Here is a 23,214-nt window from a genome sequence, read left to right on the forward strand (position 1 = left end):
TTTTGGTGTCCGGCGCAGCTGGGTACGTAAGGCTCCTAATCACCCCAAACGTATGCGGGCCGCAGGCGGTGAGCAATATGACCACCTGCCGCTCGTTTTCGGTGATATTATTTGCCCGGAAATAGTAACGCATCCGTTGTGCATACTGGTTCCAGCTTTCCAGCGCAGCATCAAAAACATCCAAACGTCCATACAGAGGCATGGTGTAATAGAAAACAACTTCCAACCTGTATCCAACAAAACTCCAGGGAGGTGGCTTCAGCAGCATAGACAGCTATTCACTTTAACCCTCGTCGCCAGTTTTGTGAGGGCCACGAAGAATCCAGCATGAGTTTTAAGGATACAAAGAAATAACATTTATTTACAATAACATATATATATAACAGCAGCAGCAATTTCGCTTGCTGCTCACTCCTTCCTGCTGGTTCCAAACTGGCCAGCTTCATTTATACAGGGAGTCTGCTAATGATTTCTCCGCCCCCCTCATTGGGGAAGCTCATACTCCCACAGGATTGTGGGATTGTCATTAGTCCCCAGCCAATGGTATGCAGGCAGGTTATAACACCCGCACTAACAAAACGGTCAAGCCAGCCTGAATGGGAGCACCTCATCTGAAAGCAAGCTGTTTCTTTATTACTCATGTCAACAAGAGCAGTGTCAACAAGGAATGGGAACCGTCACTTCATACAAACAATTCCAACTTTCACTGCCTGTAACAAGGGGATTTTGCAGGGATTCAGTTTGTTTTCTAAATAGTCGTAACCCTTTGAGAAGGGGGATCTCAAATCAAATTTATTCTAATTGGTCATTGTACCAAAGCCCGATTGGGTCGTCGCCATATTTTCTCTTCGAATCTAGTTTGACGACATTTAGAAGTTTTATTTCTACTTATGTTTACCTCTAAATCCTCCAGGTAGAGAGTGAGATCCCCCAGGGTATTCCTACTGTTCCCTGACTGCTCTCTGCCCGGGTTTGTGCTCACTCATCAAGGGCTCTGACATACTCTGACTCTCGCACCTGATCAACTTGGTGGTGAGTTCTCTAATGGTCTCCTGGTTCATGATGGTCTCTTTCTGCTGCAGAATGGTTTCTCGGAGTTCGAGTGTGGTCCCCTTGATGTCCTCCACTGGGTCACTGTTCTGCATCAGAGCAAGGCACATGCGGTCCATGTCAAGGGGGATGGAGGTGCAGTTGAACTGCATCTGTGCGAACGCTTGGGTGGTAGCTCTGGCCAGAGTGAAGGAGAGGGCGAGGAATCTGCCAAAGGTTCCACGAGACATGGTTTTCGAAGCAGAGCTGCCAGCGGGAAGGGGGTGGTGGTGGGGTGGGGGGGGGGGGGGGGGGGGGACTGCAAGGTTTACAGGAGCCACATTACTGTTTCATTGGCGAGATTGCTCAGATGCCACAGGAATGAGGGAGTAGCTGCAATCACTTTCAAAAAGTCCTGGTGCTTCAAACTCTCCCATCACTGCAACTACAAGAAGACACTTAAAAATCTATCTCATTCTGTTACTTTTTCTGACAAGATAATAATTTGTATCTCTCTCCTCCTTTATCCGTCAAATAATCGTTCCCTCTAGCGGGCTGAATTGGCATTTTAGGCAGGATTTTCCCTGCAGGCTTCTGAATGCTGAAGTTGGGAAACTCTGCTTTGGTGGCTGATGGGTGCAACGAGAAACAATTCTATCTTTTGGGAACACTGCGGTCCGTAGCCCTGGGACCCTTCTGACACCTGCCCTGCGACGCCTGCGGGTCGCGACCCACACTTTGAAAACCCTGACCTAAGCAACATTCAAAATTATAATTGCCCTCACTCTCAGAATTTTGCAATGACATTCATCATTTTGGCTGTCCAGTCATTGTGTAAATATTTACTGACCAGAATCATTGCAGGCTCCCTCTCCCCTGGCTTCTGCTGTCTTGATTTTTCTTACTAAACTACTCAAGCACTTTTAGCCCACGGCCTGCTTGTCCTGCGCTGGCTTCCCCGACTCCTAGACAAATACACATTCCCCAGGTAGCTCATTGACTGTTTTTAAACACTAAAAAAAATTTAGAGTAACCAATTCTTTTTTTTCCCCAATTAAGGGGCAATTTAGCGTGGCCAATCCACCTACCCGGCACATCTTTGGGTTGTGGGGGTGAAACCCATGGAGACACGGGGAGAATGTGCAAACTCCACACGGATAGTGACCCGGGGCCGGGATTGAACTCAGGTCCTCAGCGCCGTGAGGCAGCAGTGCTAACCACTGCGCCACCATGCCGCCCGCTCGTTGACTCTTGCTCATGGACTCTTGCTCTTGCCCAAGGTCCTTCTCTCTTCAGCACTGATGTCAATGATCCCTATCATTATTAGAGCAGGATCCTGCCATCAATACACCATGTCTGGGATCAATCACTTTAGAGGTGCTATGGGGAAAGCAGCCCTGGTCGGTACATTGGCAGCTGGTCACAGGGTGGAGCAGAGAGGAGATCAGTGGCAGTACAAAAGAAGATGGCCGTCATTTGAAAGGGTGCAAGTGGATAACAATGAAGGAGAGAGGGAAGCAATTGATGAAGGAGGGGGGGAAATAAATGGCAATGAAGGAGAGAGGGAAATGAGTGGAAACAGCAATGAAAAGCAATTAGGAGCAGATGGAAGAAAGAAAGGAAAGGATGAGGGAAGTGAGGAAATTTGGCTATAGGATGGGAAGAAAGGGAATCCTATATGAATTCAGCTGAAGTGGAAAATAAGACCATTAAAATGTGGAGGTGGGAATGGGGGGGGTGTGGCAATAACTCAGCTTGAATACTGGGTTGGCAATTTGAACTGGATTAGTGGTCGGCTGGGGGTGGCAGAGTGGGGAGAATGAATGGCTCGTTAATTGAGTGGAAGGGAAGGAAATGAGTGCCACCCTGGTACTGGCTGAATAGTGTAACACGACGAGAGTATGGACAGTAGGATGAGATATTTGACCATCACTTCTGACAGTTCATCTGCATTGGTAGGTTCTGTTTAGTGTTGAGGCTATTAAGATCCTAGTTCACTTTCATCTTCATCCTTAGCTATATCAGCACTATTCCTGAAGCATATATTGCTTATTCTTCCTTCCTACATGGAGTATGAACCTTACTTTTGTCTGAACTAAACTTCATCTACAATTCATCTTCCCACAACCTTAATTTGCCCAATTTATGCTACGGTTTCTCTGCTTCTGAGGGGGAAAAAATTCTGTTTGAAGTGCCATCTGTCAGTCACACAGTGGTCATCACTGCTGCCTCACTGCACCAGGGACCCGGGTTCAATTCTGGCCTTGGGTGACTGTGTAGAGTTTTCGCTTGCCCCCCCATGTCTGTGTGGGTTTCCTCTGGGATCTTCGGTTTCCTCCCACAGTTGAAAGGGTTAGGTGGATTGGTCCTAAAAGAGATAGCTGAGGAGATTGTGGAGGCATTGGTGGTGATCTTTCAGGAATCACTGGAGGCAGGGAGGGTCCCACAGGACAGGGAAGTGGCTAATGTAACACCACTGTTTAAGAAGGGAGGGAGGCACAAGACGGGAAATTATAGGCCGGTGAGCCTGACTTCGGTCATTGGTAAGATTTTAAAGTCTGTTATTAAAGATGAGATCGCGAAGTACTTGGAAGGGCATGATAAAATAGGACTGAGTCAGGACAGCTTCATCAAGGGGAGGTCATGTCTGTCAAATCTGTTAGAGTTCTTTGAGGAAGTAACAAGGAAGTTAGACAAAGTAGAGCCAATGGACGTGATTTATTTAGATTTCCAAAAGGCCTTTGACAAGGTGCCGCATAGGAGACTGTTAAATAAGTTAAGAGCCCGTGGTGTTCAGGGTAAGATCCTGGCATGGATAGAGGATTGGCTGACTGGCAGAAGGCAGAGAGTGGGGATAAAGGGGTCTTTTTCAGGATGGTAGCCGGTGACTAGTGGTGTGCCTCAGGGGTCTGTGCTGGGACCACAACTTTACACAATATACATTAATGACCTGGAAGAAGGAACTGAAGGCACTGTTGCTAAGTTTGCAGATGATATAAAGATCTGTAGAGGGACAGGTAGTATTGAGGAAGCAAAGGGGGCTGCTGAAGGATTTGGACAAGCTAGGAGAGGGCAATGAAGTGGCAAATGAAATACAATGTGGAAAAGTATGAGGTTATGCGCTTTGGAAGGAGGAATTTAGGCAGATTATTTGCTAAATGGGGAAAAGGTTAGGAAATCAGAAACATAAAGGGACTTGGGAGTCCTTGTTCACGATTCTCTTAAGGTTAATGTGCAGGTTCAGTCGGCAGTTAAGAAGGCAGATACAATGTTAGCATTCATGTCAAGAGAGCTAGAATACAAGACCAGGGATGTGCTACTTGTCGTGTTGGGTGCTCTGCTACACAGATGAACCAACACAGTTGCGGATGGTACAACTCAGTTTTATTACTAACAATAACAACATCTGTAAACTGGTTACTGTGGTTCGTTCATTACCCTCTAACCTGTGGACCCAGCCCTAACACTATCTTGGAGAGGCACTCAGCACATGGTGAATGTCTGAGTGGCTTCCTGTGAGCTCTGTGCCCTGAGCTGTCTCCTGCTGGAATCCACAGGAAGTGTCGTGTTCCCCGTTTTATAGTGTGTATGCTCTTGCTTGTGATTGGCTGTGATGTTGTGTGTGCATTGATTGGTCCATTGATCTGTCCATCAGTGTGTATGTATACATTACCATGGTGCACCATGATGTTTATCTGAATATCATGACATCCCCCCTTTTTTACAAGAATATGTGCCTATGTGGTAATAAATATAGGTGTGTACTGAGTGCAGCTGAATGTGTGTGTGCAATATCTACAGCATGTACATGAGGCTAAACTATATACATATGAAGGTGTCAGATGCAACATCGCAACGAGGTTGTACCATAAACAAAACAAGTGTAAACATCAAGCATCAAAACAAACTCCTGTCATGACAAAAAAGAGGCACATATTAACATTGTGGCATTATGCTTCAGTGAGTCCAATGTTCAAACAGGCTCATAAGTCCAGCCTAGTAGGTGGGCGACGAATTCGGGTTGACCCCCTCAAGGGTGGGTCAGGATCCACCGGCTGAGGAATGGGCCTGGCCACAGGCGACAGAGGAATGGGCATGGTGGCAGGAAGCTCCACGAAGTCAACATCATTATGTTGGCGGAGGCACCAGTGTCCAAACGGAATGTGATTGGTGATCGGTTGACCGTTAGGGTGGCACACCATTATCACCTGGATTGACACTGTTCACTGGCATCGGCTGGTGGGTCCTGCTTGGGGACATCCGGTTCCTGTCAATGACCGCAACACGGAAGGCTTCCCGGTCGTCTGTATCACCGGTCTGTACATCGTCCGGGTGTGACTCGGAGTATGGAGGCTGAATGGTCCGCACGTCCCTGCGAGGCTGGCGGAATTGGGGAGAGTTGGCAGGTTGAGCTGCTCGACAGCAGGCAGCGTAGTGGCCCATCTTGCCACAGCAGAGGCATTGTCGGTTCTTTACCGGACATTGCCGCTTTAAATGTGCGGATCCACAGTTGCTGCACGTCGTGACATCATGCCGTTCGTTGCGCCATCGCGCATGCACAGTTTGGTCCTGCGTATAGCGCGTATGCGCGTCACGTCCCTTTGCGTTGATGTCTCTTTTGGCGCGTACAAGCGCGGGAGGCCGCGGAAAGCGAGCAAAATGGCCGCCCTCGTCCAGGCCGCGAGCCGGGAGGAACTCGATCGCCTGGACCCGCTCGGCCTCGTACGACCCCTGCCTTGCCGATTCGGCCGCGTAGGACCCCTGCCGTGCCGATTCGGCCGCCTGGAATTGGGAGTAGCGGCTGGTCGCGTTTTCATGGAGGACGCAGGCTTCGATGGCGGTGGCTAGGGTGAGGCTTTTAATTTTGAGGAGCTGCTGGTGTAGGGTGCCCGAGGTGACCCCAAAAACTATCTGGTCCCGAATCATGGAATCGGAGGTGGCCTCGTAACCGCAGGACTGCGCGAGGATACGGAGGTGTGTTAGGAAAGATTGAAAGGGCTTATCCTTACCCTGCAGGCGCTGCTGGAAGAGGTACCTCTCGAAGCTCTCGTTCACCTCGACGCTGAAGTGTTGCTCAAGTTTTAGAAGGACCGTCTTGTGCTTCGTCTTGTCCTCACCTTCCGCAAACACCAGGGAGTTGTAGATGAGGATGGCGTGTTGCCCTGCCGTGGAGAGGAGGAGGGCGATTTTCCTGGTGTCCGATGCATTCTCCCTGTCTGTGGCTTCTAGGAAGAACTGGAAGCGCTGTTTAAACAGCTTCCAGTTGACGCCGAGATTTCCAGCGATTTGGAGCGTCTGCGGCTGGTGTCCATGGCGCAAGATGGCGGATTTCTGAAGATGTGTAGGTCGGTCTCACAGTTCCTAGTTTCCAATCCTGGTACTATGTCGTGTTGGGTGCTCTGCTACACAGACGAACCAACACGGTTGCGGATGGTACAACTGTTTTATTACTAACAATAACAACATCTGTAAACTGGTTACTGTGGTTCGTTCATTACCCTCTAACCTGTGGACCCAGCCCTAACACTATCTTGGAGAGACACTCAGCACATGGTGAATGTCTGAGTGACTTGCTGTGAGCTCTGTGCCCTGAGCTGTCTCCTGCTGGAATCCGCGGGAAATGTCGTGTTCCCCGTTTTATAGTGTGTATGCTCTTGCCTGTGATTGGCTGTGGTGTTGTGTGTGTATTGATTGGTCCGTTGATCTGTCCATCAGTGTGTATGTATGTTTGCACCATGATGTTTATCTGAATATCATGACACTTCTGAGGCTGGATAAGGCTCTGGTCAGACCCCATTTGTAGTATTGTGAGCAGTTTTATCTAAGGAAGGATGTGCTGGCCTTGGAAAGGGTCCAGAGGAGGTTCACAAAAATGATCCCTGGAATGAAGAACTTGTCGTATGAGGAACGGTTGAGGACTCTGGGTCTGTACTCGTTGGAGTTTAGAAGGATGAGGGGGATCTTATTGAAACTTACAGGATACCGTGAGGCCTGGATAGAGTGGACGTGGAGAGGATGTTTCCACTTGTAGGAAAAACTAGAACAAGAGGACACCATCTCAGACTAAAGGGACGATCCTTTAAAACAGAGATGAGGAGGAATTTCTTCAGCCAGAGGGTGGTGAATCGGTGGAACTCTTTACCGCAGAAGGCTGGGGAGGCCAAATCACTGAGTGTCTTTAAGACAGAGATAGATAGGTTCTTGATTAATAAGGGGATCAGGGGTTAAGGGGTGAAGGCAGGAGAATGGGGATGAGAAAATATCCGCCATGATTGAATGGCGGAGCAGACCCGATGGGCCAAGTGGCCTAAATCTGCTACTGTGCCTTATGGTCTTATGCTAAATTGCCCCTTAGTGTTTTAACATATGTAGGTTAGGTGAGGTTATGGGGTAACAGAGATGGGGGGGGAAGTGGGCCTAGATGGGGTGCTCTTTCAGAGGGTTGGTGCAGACTCGATGGGCCAAATGGTCTCCTTCTGCACTGTAGGAGTTCAATGGTTTTATAGTCCTATGATGCCCCATCTACCCTCTCAGTTGGATTTGAAACAGTCATTATTCAGATGACACTGTTCTCCCAATACTGTCAAACATTCATCCCTCACCCAACCCCACTAAAACAGAAAAGATCACTCATGTTTGTGGATATTGCTGCGCGCAAATTGTTTCCCCATTTGCCGAAATTATTTGACGATCCCTATCGAGCCCGATAGCACGTCAAGTGTCAGGAACCACCATTTTGGAGACTATGTTCTCCCACCGGAGTAGAATTGCTCCTGGTCTGTGCCGGCACTAGGAACGGCGCCCAGGAGCGATTCCCTCTCCCATGCCACGCAGATGTACGCATGGCAGGGAGCTCTCGGGAATCCATTCCGAATCTCACTGTCAGGCTGCCATTTTGAACAGATAGCCCGTTACCAGGTTCTAGTGACTGGTCCCCTCCTCACGACAATGCAAATCTTGCCAACCCCCACAGACAAGTAGAGGCATCCCTGCCCCCCCCCATCCCCCCCCCCCCATCCCCCTCTCCCCCCCACCTTCCCACCCCCCCCCACCACCACTACCGGAATTGCTAGGTCACCCCCACAGCATACATGCTTGAGGGTGACCCGACCTTCTTCCACTGAACCCCCACTAGACTCCGTATCAGACCCTCATGCCAGAGACCCTCCCTGTATCAGAGACCCCCTCGATATCAGAGACCCTCCATCAGTCACTTACATATCAGACAGCTTCCCATATCAGAGACCCCTGCATCAGAGACCCTGCAGCAGAGACCACTGCATCAGAGATCCCTGCATCAGAGACCCCTGCATCAGAGACCCCTGCATCAGAGACCCCTGCATCCGAGATGCCTGCATCAGAGACCCCTGCATCAGAGACCCCTGCATCAGAGACGCCCATCAGAGACCCCTGCATCAGAGACCCCTGCATCAGAGACCCCTGCATCAGAGACCCCTGCATCAGAGACCCTGCATCAGGGACCACTGCATCAGAGACCCTTGCATCAGAGACCCTTGCATCAGAGACCCCTGCATCAGAGACCCCTGCATCCGAGATGCCTGCATCAGAGACCCCTGCATCAGAGACCCCTGCATCAGAGACGCCCATCAGAGACCCCTGCATCAGAGACCCCTGCATCAGAGACCACTGCATCAGACACCACTGCATCAGAGACCCCTGCATCAGAGACCCCTGCATCTGAGATGACTGCATCAGAGATCACTACATCAGAGACCCCTGCATCCGAGACCCCTGCACCAGAGACCACTGCATCAGAGACTCCTGCACCAGAGACCACTGCATCCGAGACTACTGCATCAGAGACCCCTGCATCTGAGACGACTGCATCAGAGTTCACTACATCAGAGACCACTGCATCAGAGACCCCTGCATCTGAGATGACTGCATCAGAGATCACTACAGCAGAGACCCCTGCATCCGAGACCCCTGCACCAGAGACCACTGCATCAGGGACTCCTGCATCAGAGACCACTGCATCAGAGACGACTGCATCAGAGACCCCTGCATCAGAGATCACTACATCAGAGACTCCTGCATCAGAGACCCCTGCATCAGATACCCCTGCATCAAAGACCCCTGCATCAAAGACCCCTGCATCAGAGACCCCTGCATCAGAGACCCCTGCATCAGAGACCCCTGCATCAGAGACCCCTGCATCAGAAACCCCTGCATCAGAGACCCCTGCATCAGAAACCCTGCATCAGAGACCCCTGCATCAGAGACCCCTGCATCAGAGGCCCCTGCATCAGAGACCCCTGCATCAGAGACCCTGCATCAGAGACCCCTGCATCAGAGACCCTGCATCAGAGACCCCTGCATCAGAGACCCCTGCATCAGAGACCCCTGCATCAGAGACCCTTGCATCAGAGACCCCTGCATCAGAGACCCCTGCATCCGAGATGCCTGCATCCGAGATCACTGCATCAGAGACCCCTGCATCAGAGACCCCTGCATCCGAGACCCCTGCACCAGAGACCCCTGCATCAGAGACCCCTGCATCAGAGACCCCTGCATCAGAGACCCCTGCATCAGAGATTCCTGCATCAGAGACCACTGCATCAGAGACCACTGCATCAGAGACCACTGCATCAGAGACCCCTGCATCAGAGACCCCTGCATCAGAAACCCCTGCATCAGAGACCACTGCATCAGAGACCCCTGCATCAGAGACCCCTGCATCAGAGACCCCTGCATCTGAGATGACTGCATCAGAGATCACTACATCAGAGACCCCTGCATCCGAGACCCCTGCACCAGAGACCACTGCATCAGAGACTCCTGCACCAGAGACCACTGCATCCGAGACTACTGCATCAGAGACCCCTGCATCTGAGACGATTGCATCAGAGTTCACTACATCAGAGACCACTGCATCAGAGACCCCTGCATCTGAGATGGCTGCATCAGAGATCACTACATCAGAGACCCCTGCATCCGAGACCCCTGCACCAGAGACCACTGCATCAGGGACTCCTGCATCAGAGACCACTGCATCAGAGACGACTGCATCAGAGACCCCTGCATCAGAGATCACTACATCAGAGACTCCTGCATCAGAGACCCCTGCATCAGATACCCCTGCATCAAAGACCCCTGCATCAAAGACCCCTGCATCAGAGACCCCTGCATCAGAGACCCCTGCATCAGAGACCCCTGCATCAGAGACCCCTGCATCAGAAACCCCTGCATCAGAGACCCCTGCATCAGAAACCCTGCATCAGAGACCCCTGCATCAGAGACCCCTGCATCAGAGGCCCCTGCATCAGAGACCCCTGCATCAGAGACCCTGCATCAGAGACCCCTGCATCAGAGACCCTGCATCAGAGACCCCTGCATCAGAGACCCCTGCATCAGAGACCCCTGCATCAGAGACCCTTGCATCAGAGTCCCCTGCGTCAGAGACCCCTGCATCAGAGACTCCTGCATCAGAGACCCCTGCATCAGAGACCCCTGCATCAGAGACCCCTGCATCAGAGACCCTGCATCAGAGACTCCTGCATCAGAGACCCCTGCATCAGAGACCCCTGCATCAGAGACCCCTGCATCAGAGACCCCTGTATCAGAGACCACTGCATCAGAGACCCTGCATCAGAGACCCCTGCATCAGAGACCCTGCATCAGAGACCCCTGCATCAGAGACCCTGCATCAGAGACTCCTGCATCAGAGACCCCTGCATCAGAGACCCCTTAACTGGCCATTTAAGGGCCTCAATTGGGGCAAGGCGCATGTTCCCCATCCGAGGCCCTGGCCGCTCCAGCCGGCAGGAATCCGGAGGGAATCCCATCCATGCAATTTCACTCCCCTCCCCCAAATTGAGCCATTTGCATCCTATTAATTGTCTGGGCACTGGATTCTCCAAGCCCGCATGAATCTCCGATCCTCTCGGCCTGGATTCACGTTGCTGAGAATTGGAGCAGGTATTTCCCAGCATGGCCCAGATGCGGTAGACTTCGCAGCGAGCCAAGGGGATTATTCTTTAAGGGAATTACCCCCACAGACCATTGGAGGGCCACCCTCCCCACCCCCACAATGCAAATCCTACCCACCCCTCCTCATGACAACCCACCGCCTCCCCATAAGAGAGACCCCCACCGGAAACACTGATTACAGAGACCCCCAGTACAGAGACGCCCACAGAAACCCCCCTATCCATTACAGAGACCATCTTCTGTAAGCCCCTCATTAAAGATACCCCTGCCTCCATATGGGGAGGGAAGGTGGCCAGAGTTAGAAAGGTGCTGCTACAGAGGGGAAGGCAGGCAGGGGGTTCGGGTCTTCCGAACCTGATGTATTACTGCTGGGCGGCGAATGTGGAGAAGGTGCGGAGCTGGGTCAGAGGGGTTGATTCCCAGTGGGTCAGAATGGAGGAGTGTTTGCAGGGGGTCGGGATTGAAAGCACTAGCAACAGCGCCGCTCCCAATAGCCCCGGGGGAAATACTCGGGGAGTCCGGTAATAATAGCTTCATTGAGAATTTGGAGGCAGTTTCGCCAATACTTCGGGTTGGGGACAGGGTCAAGGGAAATGCCGATTCGGGGGAACCACAGATTTGAGCCAGGGAGGTGGGATGGAAATTTTCGGATATGGGAGGAGAAGGGGATTAAGACACTAAAAGATTTGTTTCTTAGGGGTCGGTTTGCAGGATTGAAGGAGCTGGAAGCGAAGTATGAGCTGGAGCAGGGGGAAATGTTTAGATACATGCAGGTTCGAGGTTTTGCCAGGAAGGAGATACAGAGCTTCCCGGTGGAGCCGGCCTCCACATTGCTGGAGGAGGTGCTGCCGACAGGGGGACTGGAGAAGGAGGTAGTGTCAGCGGTGTACGGAGCTATTTTGGAAGAGGAGAAGGCGCCACTGGAAGGGATCAAAGCAAAGTGGGAGGAAGAGTTGGGAGAGGATATGGAGGAGGGGTTCTGGTGTGAGGTGCTCCGGAGAGTGAATGCCTCCACCTCGTGCGCGAGGTTGGGGCTGATCCAGCTGAAGGTGGTATACAGAGCACACCTCAGGAAGGCAAGGATGAGCCGATTCTTTGAAGGAGTAGAAGATGTGTGTGAACGTTGCGGGGGGGGGGGGGGGGGGGGGGGTTGCGGGGGGCGGGGGGGGGGGGGGGGGGGGGGGGTGTAAATTACGTTCATATGTTTTGGTCCTGTCCAAAGCTGGAGGATTACTAGAAGGAGGTTTTTAGGGTAATTTCCAAAGTGGCGCACGTGAAACTGGACCCGGGCCCTCGGGAGGCCATATTCGGGGTGTCGGACCAGCCAGGGTTGGAAACGGATGCGGAGGCAGATGTTGTAGCCTTCGCCTCGTTGATCGCCCGAAGGTGGATCCTCTCCACCCTGTGCCCTGGTGTGGGGGGGGGGATTTGTTGGAATTCTTGACTCTTGAGAAGGTTAAGTTTGAACTGAGGGGAAGGATGGAGGCGTTCTACAATTCATGGGCATTATTCGTTCTGCACTTTCAAGAACTGGATAACATCGAACATTAGTTGGGACGGGTGGGTGGGAGGGTTGGGGGGAGGGGGGCTGTGTGTGTTAATGGTGACTATGGGTGATCCCTAATTCCTTTTTGTCATTTGTTTGTGTGAACATGCGGGCTAATGTTTGGGGCTTGGTGGGAGGATGGGATCGTTGTTATTGATATGGGGATTGACATATTTGTTACTGATTATTGTTTATTGTTGGTGGGTGTAAATTTGGGAGAAAATGTAAAAAAGGAGAATAAAAAATATTTTTTTTTTTTAAAAGATACCCCAGCCCGGAACCCCCATTTAGTGAGACCACTGCCTGGAACTCCCTCATTATAGAGGCCACTGCCTGGAAGCCCCCCCCCCCCCATAAGAGAAGCCCCCACCATTACAGAGACTCCTGTCTGGAAGCCCCACATTTCAGAGACCCCTGCCTGAAAACCCCACCCATAAGAGAGATCCCTGCCTGGAAGGCCCTCATAAAATATGTAAGCTCCCCCATGAGAAAAACCCCCGCCTGGAAGGAGTACAGTCCAGACAGAGACAGTGAAAGAAATTGCTGCTTTAAACTCACCTGTGCAATACATCTGCTGGCTCAGGCAGAGGAAGCAGCACCTGTAAATTCCTAGAAAGAGAAAACCACATCAGCTGGGTTTAAACCCCCTCAGATCTTTGATCTGCAAGGCTTTCATTCATATCTGTGTGAAATTGATTTTACTAGCTGTGATTGACAGCTTCCACACATACCCAGCTGTCTGGATTGTTTAATCTAATCTCCTTTCAAGCTTGAGTGGATTTCAGGTAGTCAGCTATGAAACTAACTACAATGTTCATAAATGTCTCGCTATGATTGACAGCTCTTGGACCACATCAAAGACAGTTAAGTGTTTTCTGCAGAGAAAAAGAGGGGGCGGGGGGGGGCAACCACCGACCTCTCTATTGGGCTACCCGCGCAAAATGGCAGCCCGATTCAGAGGGAACCCCTCGCAATCCCCACCGTGCATAAATTTGCATGGCAAAGAGTAGGGAATCTACTCTGGATTTGCGCTCCCAGCGTGAACACAAATCAGTGGCAATTCATCTCCTGCCCCAGATCGCACAAACATCACAATGATTAAGAGCTTACAACTACTTCATTGTGCAACTAAGGACACCATCGGAATGTAATTGGACATCTGGATTTGTGTTATAGCTTTGAACTAAATATTTTTAAAAACAGGATATTTTTAAACCCATTTTGCAATGTGGCAGAAGATGAATATTTTGTTTGGTTTATATTTGAATATTTTATATGATGTCTTTTCATTATTTTTACGTGCATTATTTTCTACACAAATAATTAATTTACAGAACTTTATATTCATGTGTATCACTTTGCAAGTTGTGGAACTTTGTGTTTGTGTTGGGCATCTGACAGTGAATGTGTCATGTGATAGCAAATGGGGATGAGAGGTCAGATCACAATGTGAAATGTGTTCGCCGGTGTGCTAGTTTGAATATCAGGTGCAGGTTTACAGTCCCATTTTATAGTTCACTCAATTATCTACCCATGCTGCAAGACAGGTTCATCCCCAGTCGTCTGATTAGTGCTCCTTTCAGATGAAGCTTGGCGTTGGGAAAGCTACATCAAACATTCTGATGCGATGGGCCAAATTTCTGCCTCATGATACCTCACTGTTACACATCCATCAACACAATCACAATCTTTAGTAGCAGATAAATATATCATTCTATAAATATTGCCAATCTCACCTGAAAATTGTTCTGAGGATCTGCTGAAAACAGTCCGCTTCTAACTGACCTGGTCCAGACCACCACATATGCAAGAAGTGTCATCAGCTGCAGAAACCTCGGGCGGGATTCTCCTACCCCCCGCCGGGTCGGAGAATCGCCAGGGGGAACGGCGTGAATCCCACCGATCCGCGGGCGGGCTTGTGCCGTGGGGGCACTCTTTTACTGTGCGTCGGCTGTGTAGGTCTCCGCAATGGCTGACGCGTAGGTGACCCCCCTGCGCATGCGCGGGAGATAACGTCAGCAGCTGCTGACGCTCCCGCGCATGCGCGGACTTCTGCCGGCCGGCGGAGTCCCTTCTGCCCCGGCTGGCGTGGCGCTAAAGGCCTTCCACGCCAGCCGGCGGGACGGCAACCACTCCAGCGCGGGCCTATCCCGTAAAGGTGAGGGCTTGGCCCCTAAAGGTGCGGAGATTGGGGCGGCCCGACGCCGGAGTGGTTCACGGCACTCCATCCCGCCGGGACCCCCCACCCTGCCGGGTAGAGGGGAATCCCGCCCCAGAGCTCTGAGTTTCGGAACTCGAGTGACGGCTCATGAGGCGGACAACTACAAGGATAGCACATTTAGGGAGGTGGCCACACTGCAGATTAAGAGAGTACAGGCAGAAAGCGAATCGGTGACCACCAGACAGCCTAAGTGGACCGGACAGGTAATACAGGATTCCTCTAAGTCCATCTCACTCACTGGCCAGTTTCCTGTTTTGAATATTGCTTAGTGCATCCACAGCCAGGTCAGTGACATCACAAGTGGCACAGGAGGGGAAGAAGAAGAGTAGAAGAGCAATAGTGTTCGGGGATTTAATAGTTAGGGACACAGGCATGCGTTTCTGTGGCCATGGACATGACTCCAGGATGGTATGTTGCATCCCTAGTGCCAGCATCAAGGATCTCACAAGAGTGGCTGCGGGACATTCTTATGGGGAAGGGTGAATAAGAACATAAGAACATAAGAACTAGGAGCAGGAGTAGGCCACCTGGCCCCTCGAGCCTGCTCCGCCATTCAATGAGATCATGGCTGATCTTTTGTGGACTCAGCTCCACTTTCCGGCCCGAACACCATAACCCTTAATCCCTTTATTCTTCAAAAAACTATCTATCTTTATCTTAAAAACATTTAATGAAGGAGCCTCAACTGCTTCACTGGGCAAGGAATTCCATAGATTCACAACCCTTTGGGTGAAGAAGTTCCTCCTAAACTCAGTCCTAAATCTACTTCCCCTTATTTTGAGGCTATGCCCCCTAGTTCTGCTTCCACCCGCCAGTGGAAACAACCTGCCCGCATCTATCCTATCATTCTCTTCATAATCTTATATGTTTCTATAAGATCCCCCCTCATCCTTCTAAATTCCAACGAGTACAGTCCCAGTCTACTCAACCTCTCCTCGTAATCCAACCCCTTCAGCTCTGGGATTAACCTAGTGAATCTCCTCTGCACACCCTCCAGTGCCAGTACGTCCTTTCTCAAGTAAGGAGACCAAAACTGAACACAATACTCCAGGTGTGGCCTCACTAACACCTTATACAATTGCAGCATAACCTCCCTAGTCTTAAACTCCATCCCTCTAGCAATGAAGGACAAAATTCCATTTGCCTTCTTAATCACCTGTTGCACCTGAAAACCAACTTTCTGCGACTCATGCACTAGCACACCCAGATCTCTCTGCACAGCAGCATGTTTTAATTTTTTATCATTTAAATAATAATCCCTTTTGCCGTTATTCTTACCAAAATGGATAACCTCACATTTGTCAACATTGTATTCCATCTGCCAGACCCTAGCCCATTCACTTAGCCTGTCCAAATCCCTCTGCAGACTTCCAGTATCCTCTGCACTTTTTGCTTTACCACTTATCTTAGTGTCGTCTGCAAACTTGGACACATTGCCCTTGGTCCCCAGCTCCAAATCATCTATATAAATTGTGAACAGTTGTGGGCCCAACACTGATCCCTGAGGGACACCACTAGCTACTGATTGCCAACCAGAGAAACACCCATTAATCCCCACTCTTTGCTTTCTATTAATTAACCAATCCTCTATCCATGCTACTACTTTCCCCTTAATGCCATGCATCTTTATCTTATGCAACAACCTTTTGTGTGGCACCTTATCAAAGGCTTTCTGGAAATCCAGATATACCACATCCATTGGCTCCCCTTTATCTACCGCACTGTTAATGTCCTCAAAAAATTCCACTAAATTAGTTAGGCACGACCTGCCCTTTATGAACCCATGCTGCGTCTGTCCAATGGGACAATTTCCATCCAGATGCCTCGCTATTTCTTCCTTGATGATAGATTCCAGCATCTTCCCTACTACCAAAGTTAAGCTCACTGGCCTATAATTACCCACTTTCTGCCTACCTCCTTTTTTAAACAGTGGTGTCACGTTTGCTAATTTCCAATCCACCGGGACCACCCCAGAGTCTAGTGAATTTTGGTAAATTATCACTAGTGCATTTGCAATTTCCCTAGCCATCTCTTTTAGCACTCTGGGATGCATTCCATCAGGGCCAGGAGACTTGTCTACCTTTAGCCCCATTAGCTTGCCCATCACTACCTCCTTGGTGATATCAATCCTCTCAAGGTCCTCACCTGTCATAGCCTCATTTCCATCAGTCACTGGCATGTTCTCTGTGTCTTCCACTGTGAAGACCGACCCAAAAAACCTGTTCAGTTCCTCAGCCATTTCCTCATCTCCCATTATTAAATCTCCCTTCTCATCCTCTAAAGGACCAATATTTACCTTAGCCACTCTTTTTTGTTTTATGTATTTGTAGAAACTTTTACTATCTGTTTTTATATTCTGAGCAAGTTTACTCTCATAATCTATCTTACTCTTCTTTATAGCTTTTTTAGTAGCTTTCTGTTGCCCCCTAAAGATTTCCCAGTCCTCTAGTCTCCCACTGATCTTTGCTACTTTGTATGTTTTTTCCTTCAATTTGATACTCTCCCTTATTTCCTTAGATATCCACGGTCGATTTTCCCTCTTTTTACCGTCCTTCATTTTTGTTGGTATAAACCTTTGCTGGGCACTGTGAAAAATCACTTGGAAGGTTCTCCACTGTTCCTCAACTGTTTCACCATAAAGTCTTTGCTCCCAGTCTACCTTAGCTAGTTCTTCTCTCATCCCATTGTAATCTCCTTTGTTTAAGCACAAAACACTAGTGCTTGATTTTACCTTCTCACCCTCCATCTGTATTTTAAATTCCACCATATTGTGATCGCTCCTTCCGAGAGGATCCCTAACTACTAGATCCTGAATCAATCCTGTCTCATTACACAGGACCAGATCTAGGACCGCTTGTTCCCTCGTAGGTTCCCTTGTAGCCAGAGATCGTGGTCCACATCTGTGGTGATGTGCATCAATGTAAATACATGTCGGCTAGCTAGATACTAGAGGCAGCACCAGAAACATCACACACACACTCAACCAATGGATCAGTCAGATGGGACGTGACCAATGGACATTCACGATACACACGGAGGTGACACGACCACAGGGGGGCATTACACCAACCCATATATAAAGGACACCACACACATGATCTGCCTCTTTCCAGTGGAGACAGTCAGTGAGTAGAGACACAGGGTTGATTCAATATTACACCCACCACGTGGACTGCAGCAGCTGGTTAGTCAGTCTGGGTAGCTATAGTAGGATTAACAGTCGTGTCGAACCTGAGTAATAGAAGTGTAAATAGTTTAATAAACGTGTTGAAGTTATCTCCACGTTTGAACCTTCCTTTGTCAAGTATACCACAAGGAAGCGGCTTATGTTACACCTACAACATAACAAATCATGGTACCAGGACTGAACTGTTTCAATCCAGATAGCCATACCTCAGCGTACAGTGACAACCAGCAACGATACCCAGGCAAGATGTTCGAGATCCGGGTTCCGCAGCAACTCCAGTGCCACGGCGATCTCCGTGAAAACTGGCTGGTATACCGACAAATGTTTGAAATCTTCCTGGTGGCAGCCGAACTAGAAGAAGTGGTCGATCCTGAAAAAACAGAGCTTTCCTCACCATCGCCGGTGCCAGAGCAGAAGAAATCTTTTAAAAATTCAAATTCTCCAAGGGGCAAAACAGGAGCGACTTCCAGGCAGTCCTGGACAAATTCGGCAAATACTGTGAGGAAAACACACTCCAACCAGCAAGAAAAGGTAAGAGAAGCGCCAGTATTCACCTCGAGGCCGAAATCCCGGAGCAGAGAACGATTTTGGTCGGCGGCTATCTTTCTAAAGGGATTGCACTTGCGCAGTTGCGCGAGAAGTGCGCAGAATGGGAAGGTCCGCTTGCGCATGCACAATATGCTGCGCATGCGCAATCACGAGAACGGCCATCGGTAAAGGAACAGCGATCTGCGCATGCGCAATCGCTTCCTACACGCTATGTCACATGGGTCATGACGTCAGAGGCCCCGGACCACGCCCATTTAAAGGGGAAACATCCCAAATCAAAGAAAAAATCTTTTAAAGCCGTAAAACAACCTTCCTTCACCTGGAATGGCAGCACAATGCCTCAAATTGAACCAGGAAATGAAATTAACCTCTGAAGAACCCTGCAACAAGCAGTTACCTAAGCCCAAACCGATGATTCCGACCCTGAATACTTCGATACCGACCTTTACATTTTCTCTGGACCTCGCGAGCCCAATGCCAGCTCCGACGCAAACAGTGATGATATGGTCCTAGAAGACTACGACTCGGAAGAACCTTTCACCTTGGTAGGCTACCCCAGTACCAAATCCGATCCGCAACTAGACGTGTTGCACATTGGCGACCCCCGTATTGAATCCGACGCGGATTCATTCTTCGGATTTGAGGATCTTCAGCCCAGCAGATATGACATCCCAACTCGTGCGTGCAGGATTACGCTGCGGCCTGACACCAAGAGACAGAGAGCGGTACAAGCCCAGAATGAGCGGCCTGCTGCCACACAGAGCATGGTCCACACACCGCTCAGGGTTCCCGACTCTACGAAAGAAGACATGCAAGACTCCACACCGCAGTCCTTGCTCGAACAAGAAGTGACTACAGACTCACAAGCCTCCATAGCGAGCTCGTGGACAGACTCCACGTTAGAAGAAACACAAAACTCCGACGCGTAGTCCTTGCAGGAACAGGACCATGAGGGTCTAGCAACCTCCTCTGATCAACTAGCGGCAGACGATGCAAGTCTGCCATGCTCAAGAAAACAGCAAGAAGACTATGGAAGTCTACCATGCTCCAGTGCACAGCAGGACGACCATGACGGTCTATCATGCTACAGTGAAGAACAAAGCGACAATGACAGTCCAAGCCCAAATGAAGGACAACAGCAAGACAATGACAGTCCACCCACATTGCTTGCACCACCAGATGAAGACTCTGACAATTTACCCAACCCAAGTGAACAACAAGCAGCTACTGAGGATCTACTCGCAGTATGTGAGATGAGTGACGACAGCATCCCACTTCCCATGCAAGTTGTGTAAAGTGACAGACCTCAGCTAGTGCGTACAGAGGCACTCGACGATCACTGTGAGACCACTGGTGACTCCGGTGACACCACGATACTTCCACCCTCATTTGCTCAAACCTCTCCACAAGTCAATGCATTCCTGCATGTTCCGACTCCAGACGTGCAGCTTCAAGAAATCTCAGCTGACTCCAGTGAACCGGCTAAGAGTCCGGACGGGGAGCATCAACAAACCAACACTGACTCAGTTAAAACAGACCAGACTCCAGATGGGGAGCAACCAAACGCTGACTCTGATTCACGTAAGCCGGACTTTACTGCAGACAGGGAGTGCCGCAACCTCAGTGATGGCACGCTCAGGGTGACAGCAGATGCCACAACGACAGGAGACGGATCACTTAACAATTATACTGGGTCAGTAATAACAAGCAGCAGCTACAGTCCAAGAGGAACACACCAATATTCACCACAGCTATATCCACACATTGTTTCCACACCAGCAGTGCTGCCAATGACAGCTCATGCTGGACAAACCCAGTATTCAGGCATGCAGCAGCCAGCAGTCTATGCAGCATATTCTCAAACAGGCCAGCACTGCGGATTGCCCACTAATAGAATCAAGACCGAAGGAGGACTACCGCAAGCGCAATCTGCAGTACAGACTGGATGCCTTAGTTACAGCCCAGGATTTGCTGCACCACAGCCTGGCCAGACGGCATATTCCGATCAGATGCAAGGTTCTAGTTTCACATCATCACCAGGAATTTATGTGAGCAGCGATTCTGTTTCCAATTCGACAAGCTTCAACGGTTCTCAGCAGGATCACCCTTCCTGCACAGCATGTGACCAGAACCAGTATGTACAGTCTTATCCAACTTCAACATATGGCACATCCATGACCTCGAATGATACTGTTGATGGTACCTCTTCAACGTCAACACCTTATCAGCTACAAGATGCCATCCGACAGCACCATCACAAACACCGAAAAAGAAAGGGACTCCAAATCAGACAGCGAAGTGATTTGACCACTTCTTGGTCCTGTGGCACAGGTACATTGATGGCGTTCATAACCAAGAGAGACATTTGACCATGATGATTGATGGTTTATGGACTCACACGAATGATTTGGACTTATTGTTTAATCACTGTTCCTATACCTTACCTTATCTACCTGTTCTTTGTTCAATTTTCTCAAAGTGTGCAGAAAATATGGAACATATAAAAAAAGGGGATGTGGTGATGTGCATCAATGTAAATGTATGTAGGCTAGCTAGACACTAGAGGGAGCACCAGAAACATCACACACACACACACTCAACCAATGGATCAGTCAGATGGGACGCGACCAATGGACATTCACGATACACAAGGAGGTGACACGACCACAGGGGGCATTACACCAACCCATATATAAAGGACATCACACACATGATCTGCCTCTTTCCAGGGGAGACAGTCAGTGAGTAGAGACACAGGGTTGATTCAAAATTACACCCACCACGTGGACTGCAGCAACTGGTTAGTCAGTCTGGGTAGCTATAGTAGGATTAGCAGTAGTGTCGAACCCGAGTAATAGAAGTGTAAATAGTTTAATAAACATGTTGAAGTTATCTCCACGTCCGAACCTTCCTTTGTCAAGTGCTCCACAAGGAAGCCGCTTATGTTACTCCTACAACATAACAAATCAACATCAACACCAACTACATAGGTAGAAAGAAGGACGAGGTCCTGAAAGTAAATTTTAGAGAGCTAATAAAGAGATTAAAAAGCAAGACTTCAAAGTCAGTGATCTCAATGTAGTTCAGTCTGAAACAAGATCTTAAATCAAAATAAAGGAAACTACAAGATACGAGGGGCAAGTTGGTTGTGGTAGATTGGGAGAAACCGCTGAACGGTATGATGGCAGAGAGGCAATGACTCGCATTTAAAGAATTAATACATGGTTTACAACAATTATACATTCCTTTGAGGCATGAATAGCCAACAGGAAAAGTGATACATCCACAGCTAACAAGAGAAGTCAAAGATTGTATTAGAGACTTAGAAAGATGCCAAAAAATGTAGTACACTTGAGGGGGCATTTTAGAATTCAGTAAAGGAGGACCAAGAAACTGAGGAAGAAAAATAGAATGAGAGTAAACTTGCAAGAAATATAAGAATGGACTTAAAAAGCTCCTATAGGTATGTAAAAAGAAAAAGATGAACAACGACAAATGTGGGCCCACTACAGGCAGAGACAGGAGAATTTAGGGCAGCATGGTGGCACAGTGGTTAGCACTGCTGCCTCACAGCACCAGAGACCTGGATTTAATCTCAGCATTGGGTGACTGTGTGGAGTTTGCACTTTCTCCCCGTGTGTGCGTGGGTTTACTCTGGGTGCTCTGGTTTCCTCTCACAGTCCAAAGATGTACAGGTTAAGTGGGTTGGCCATGATAAATTGCCCATTAGTGTCCAGGGATGTGCAGGTTGAATGGGTTGAGGGGATTGGATGAGGGGAGTGGGCCGAGGCAGGGTCTTCACTTGAAGGGTTTGTGCCGACTCGATGGGCCGAATGGCCTTCTGTAATGTAGGGATTCTATGAATTTATAATCGGAAATAAGGAAATTGGAGAGAAACTAAACAAATACTTTGTGTTTGTCTTCATGGAGGAAGATACAAAAAGACTCCTTAAATAGCTAGAGAACCAAGGAACTAGCAGGACCAAGAGATTGGCTTGAATAAAAAAGTAGTATTGGAGAAATTAATGAGACTGGAAGTAGATAAATCCCCTGGACATGATGATCTATGTCCCAGAGTGTTGAATGAGGTGGCTTCATAGATGCATTGGTGATCATCTTCCAAAATTCTATAGATTCTGGAATGGTTACTACAGATTGGAAGTTGGCAAATGTCACCGCACTGTTCAAGGAGGGAGAGAGAAAACAAGGAACTATGGGTGCGATTCTCCGATATGGAGGCCAAATGTTCGCGCCGTTGTGAACGCCGTCGCGTTTCACTACGGCGTGAACAGGGCCCGGGCACGACCTATTCTGGCCCCCACAGGGGACCAGCACGGAGCGGTTCACGGCGCTCCAGCGTCCTTACGCGGTGTCAAATGGGCACCGTGCCAACCTGCGCATGCGCAGTTGAGCCGCGGCATCCTGCGCATGCGTGGGGAACGTCTTACGCACGCACGTCGTACCGTAGCGGCCGCTCGGCCCATCCGGCCGGAGAATCGCCGCTCGCCGGTTCTCCCGAGCGGCCCGGTGCGAATCGCGCGCCGCTGGTTTCCGGGGGATGGGAGAATCATAGAATTTACATAGAATTTACAGTGCAGAAGGTGGCCATTCGGCCCATCGAGTCTGCACCGGCTCTTGGAAAGAGCACCCTACCCAAGGTCCACACCTCCACCCTATCCCCATAACCCAGTAACCCCACCCAACACCAAGGGCACTTAGGGCAATTTTGGA

General features: G+C 49.5%; 1 protein-coding gene across 3 annotated transcripts in view; it reads right to left on the minus strand.

Annotated features, from left to right (window-relative positions):
• The window catches only part of scml4 (Scm polycomb group protein like 4), a 185,906-nt gene that overhangs the window by 144,029 nt on the left and 18,663 nt on the right, over positions 1-23,214 (minus strand). For 2 of the 3 annotated variants that reach the window (XM_072499955.1, XM_072499953.1), the window contains exon 4: positions 13,085-13,135. The exons of the other annotated variant lie outside the window; for it this stretch is intronic. In XM_072499955.1, coding sequence (XP_072356056.1) covers positions 13,085-13,135 — 51 coding nt within the window. The remainder of the gene's footprint in view (positions 1-13,084; positions 13,136-23,214) is intronic. 3 annotated transcript variants of the gene reach the window in all.

Source organism: Scyliorhinus torazame, chromosome 4, assembly GCF_047496885.1.
Source record: "Scyliorhinus torazame isolate Kashiwa2021f chromosome 4, sScyTor2.1, whole genome shotgun sequence".
Classification (NCBI taxonomy): domain Eukaryota; kingdom Metazoa; phylum Chordata; class Chondrichthyes; order Carcharhiniformes; family Scyliorhinidae; genus Scyliorhinus; species Scyliorhinus torazame.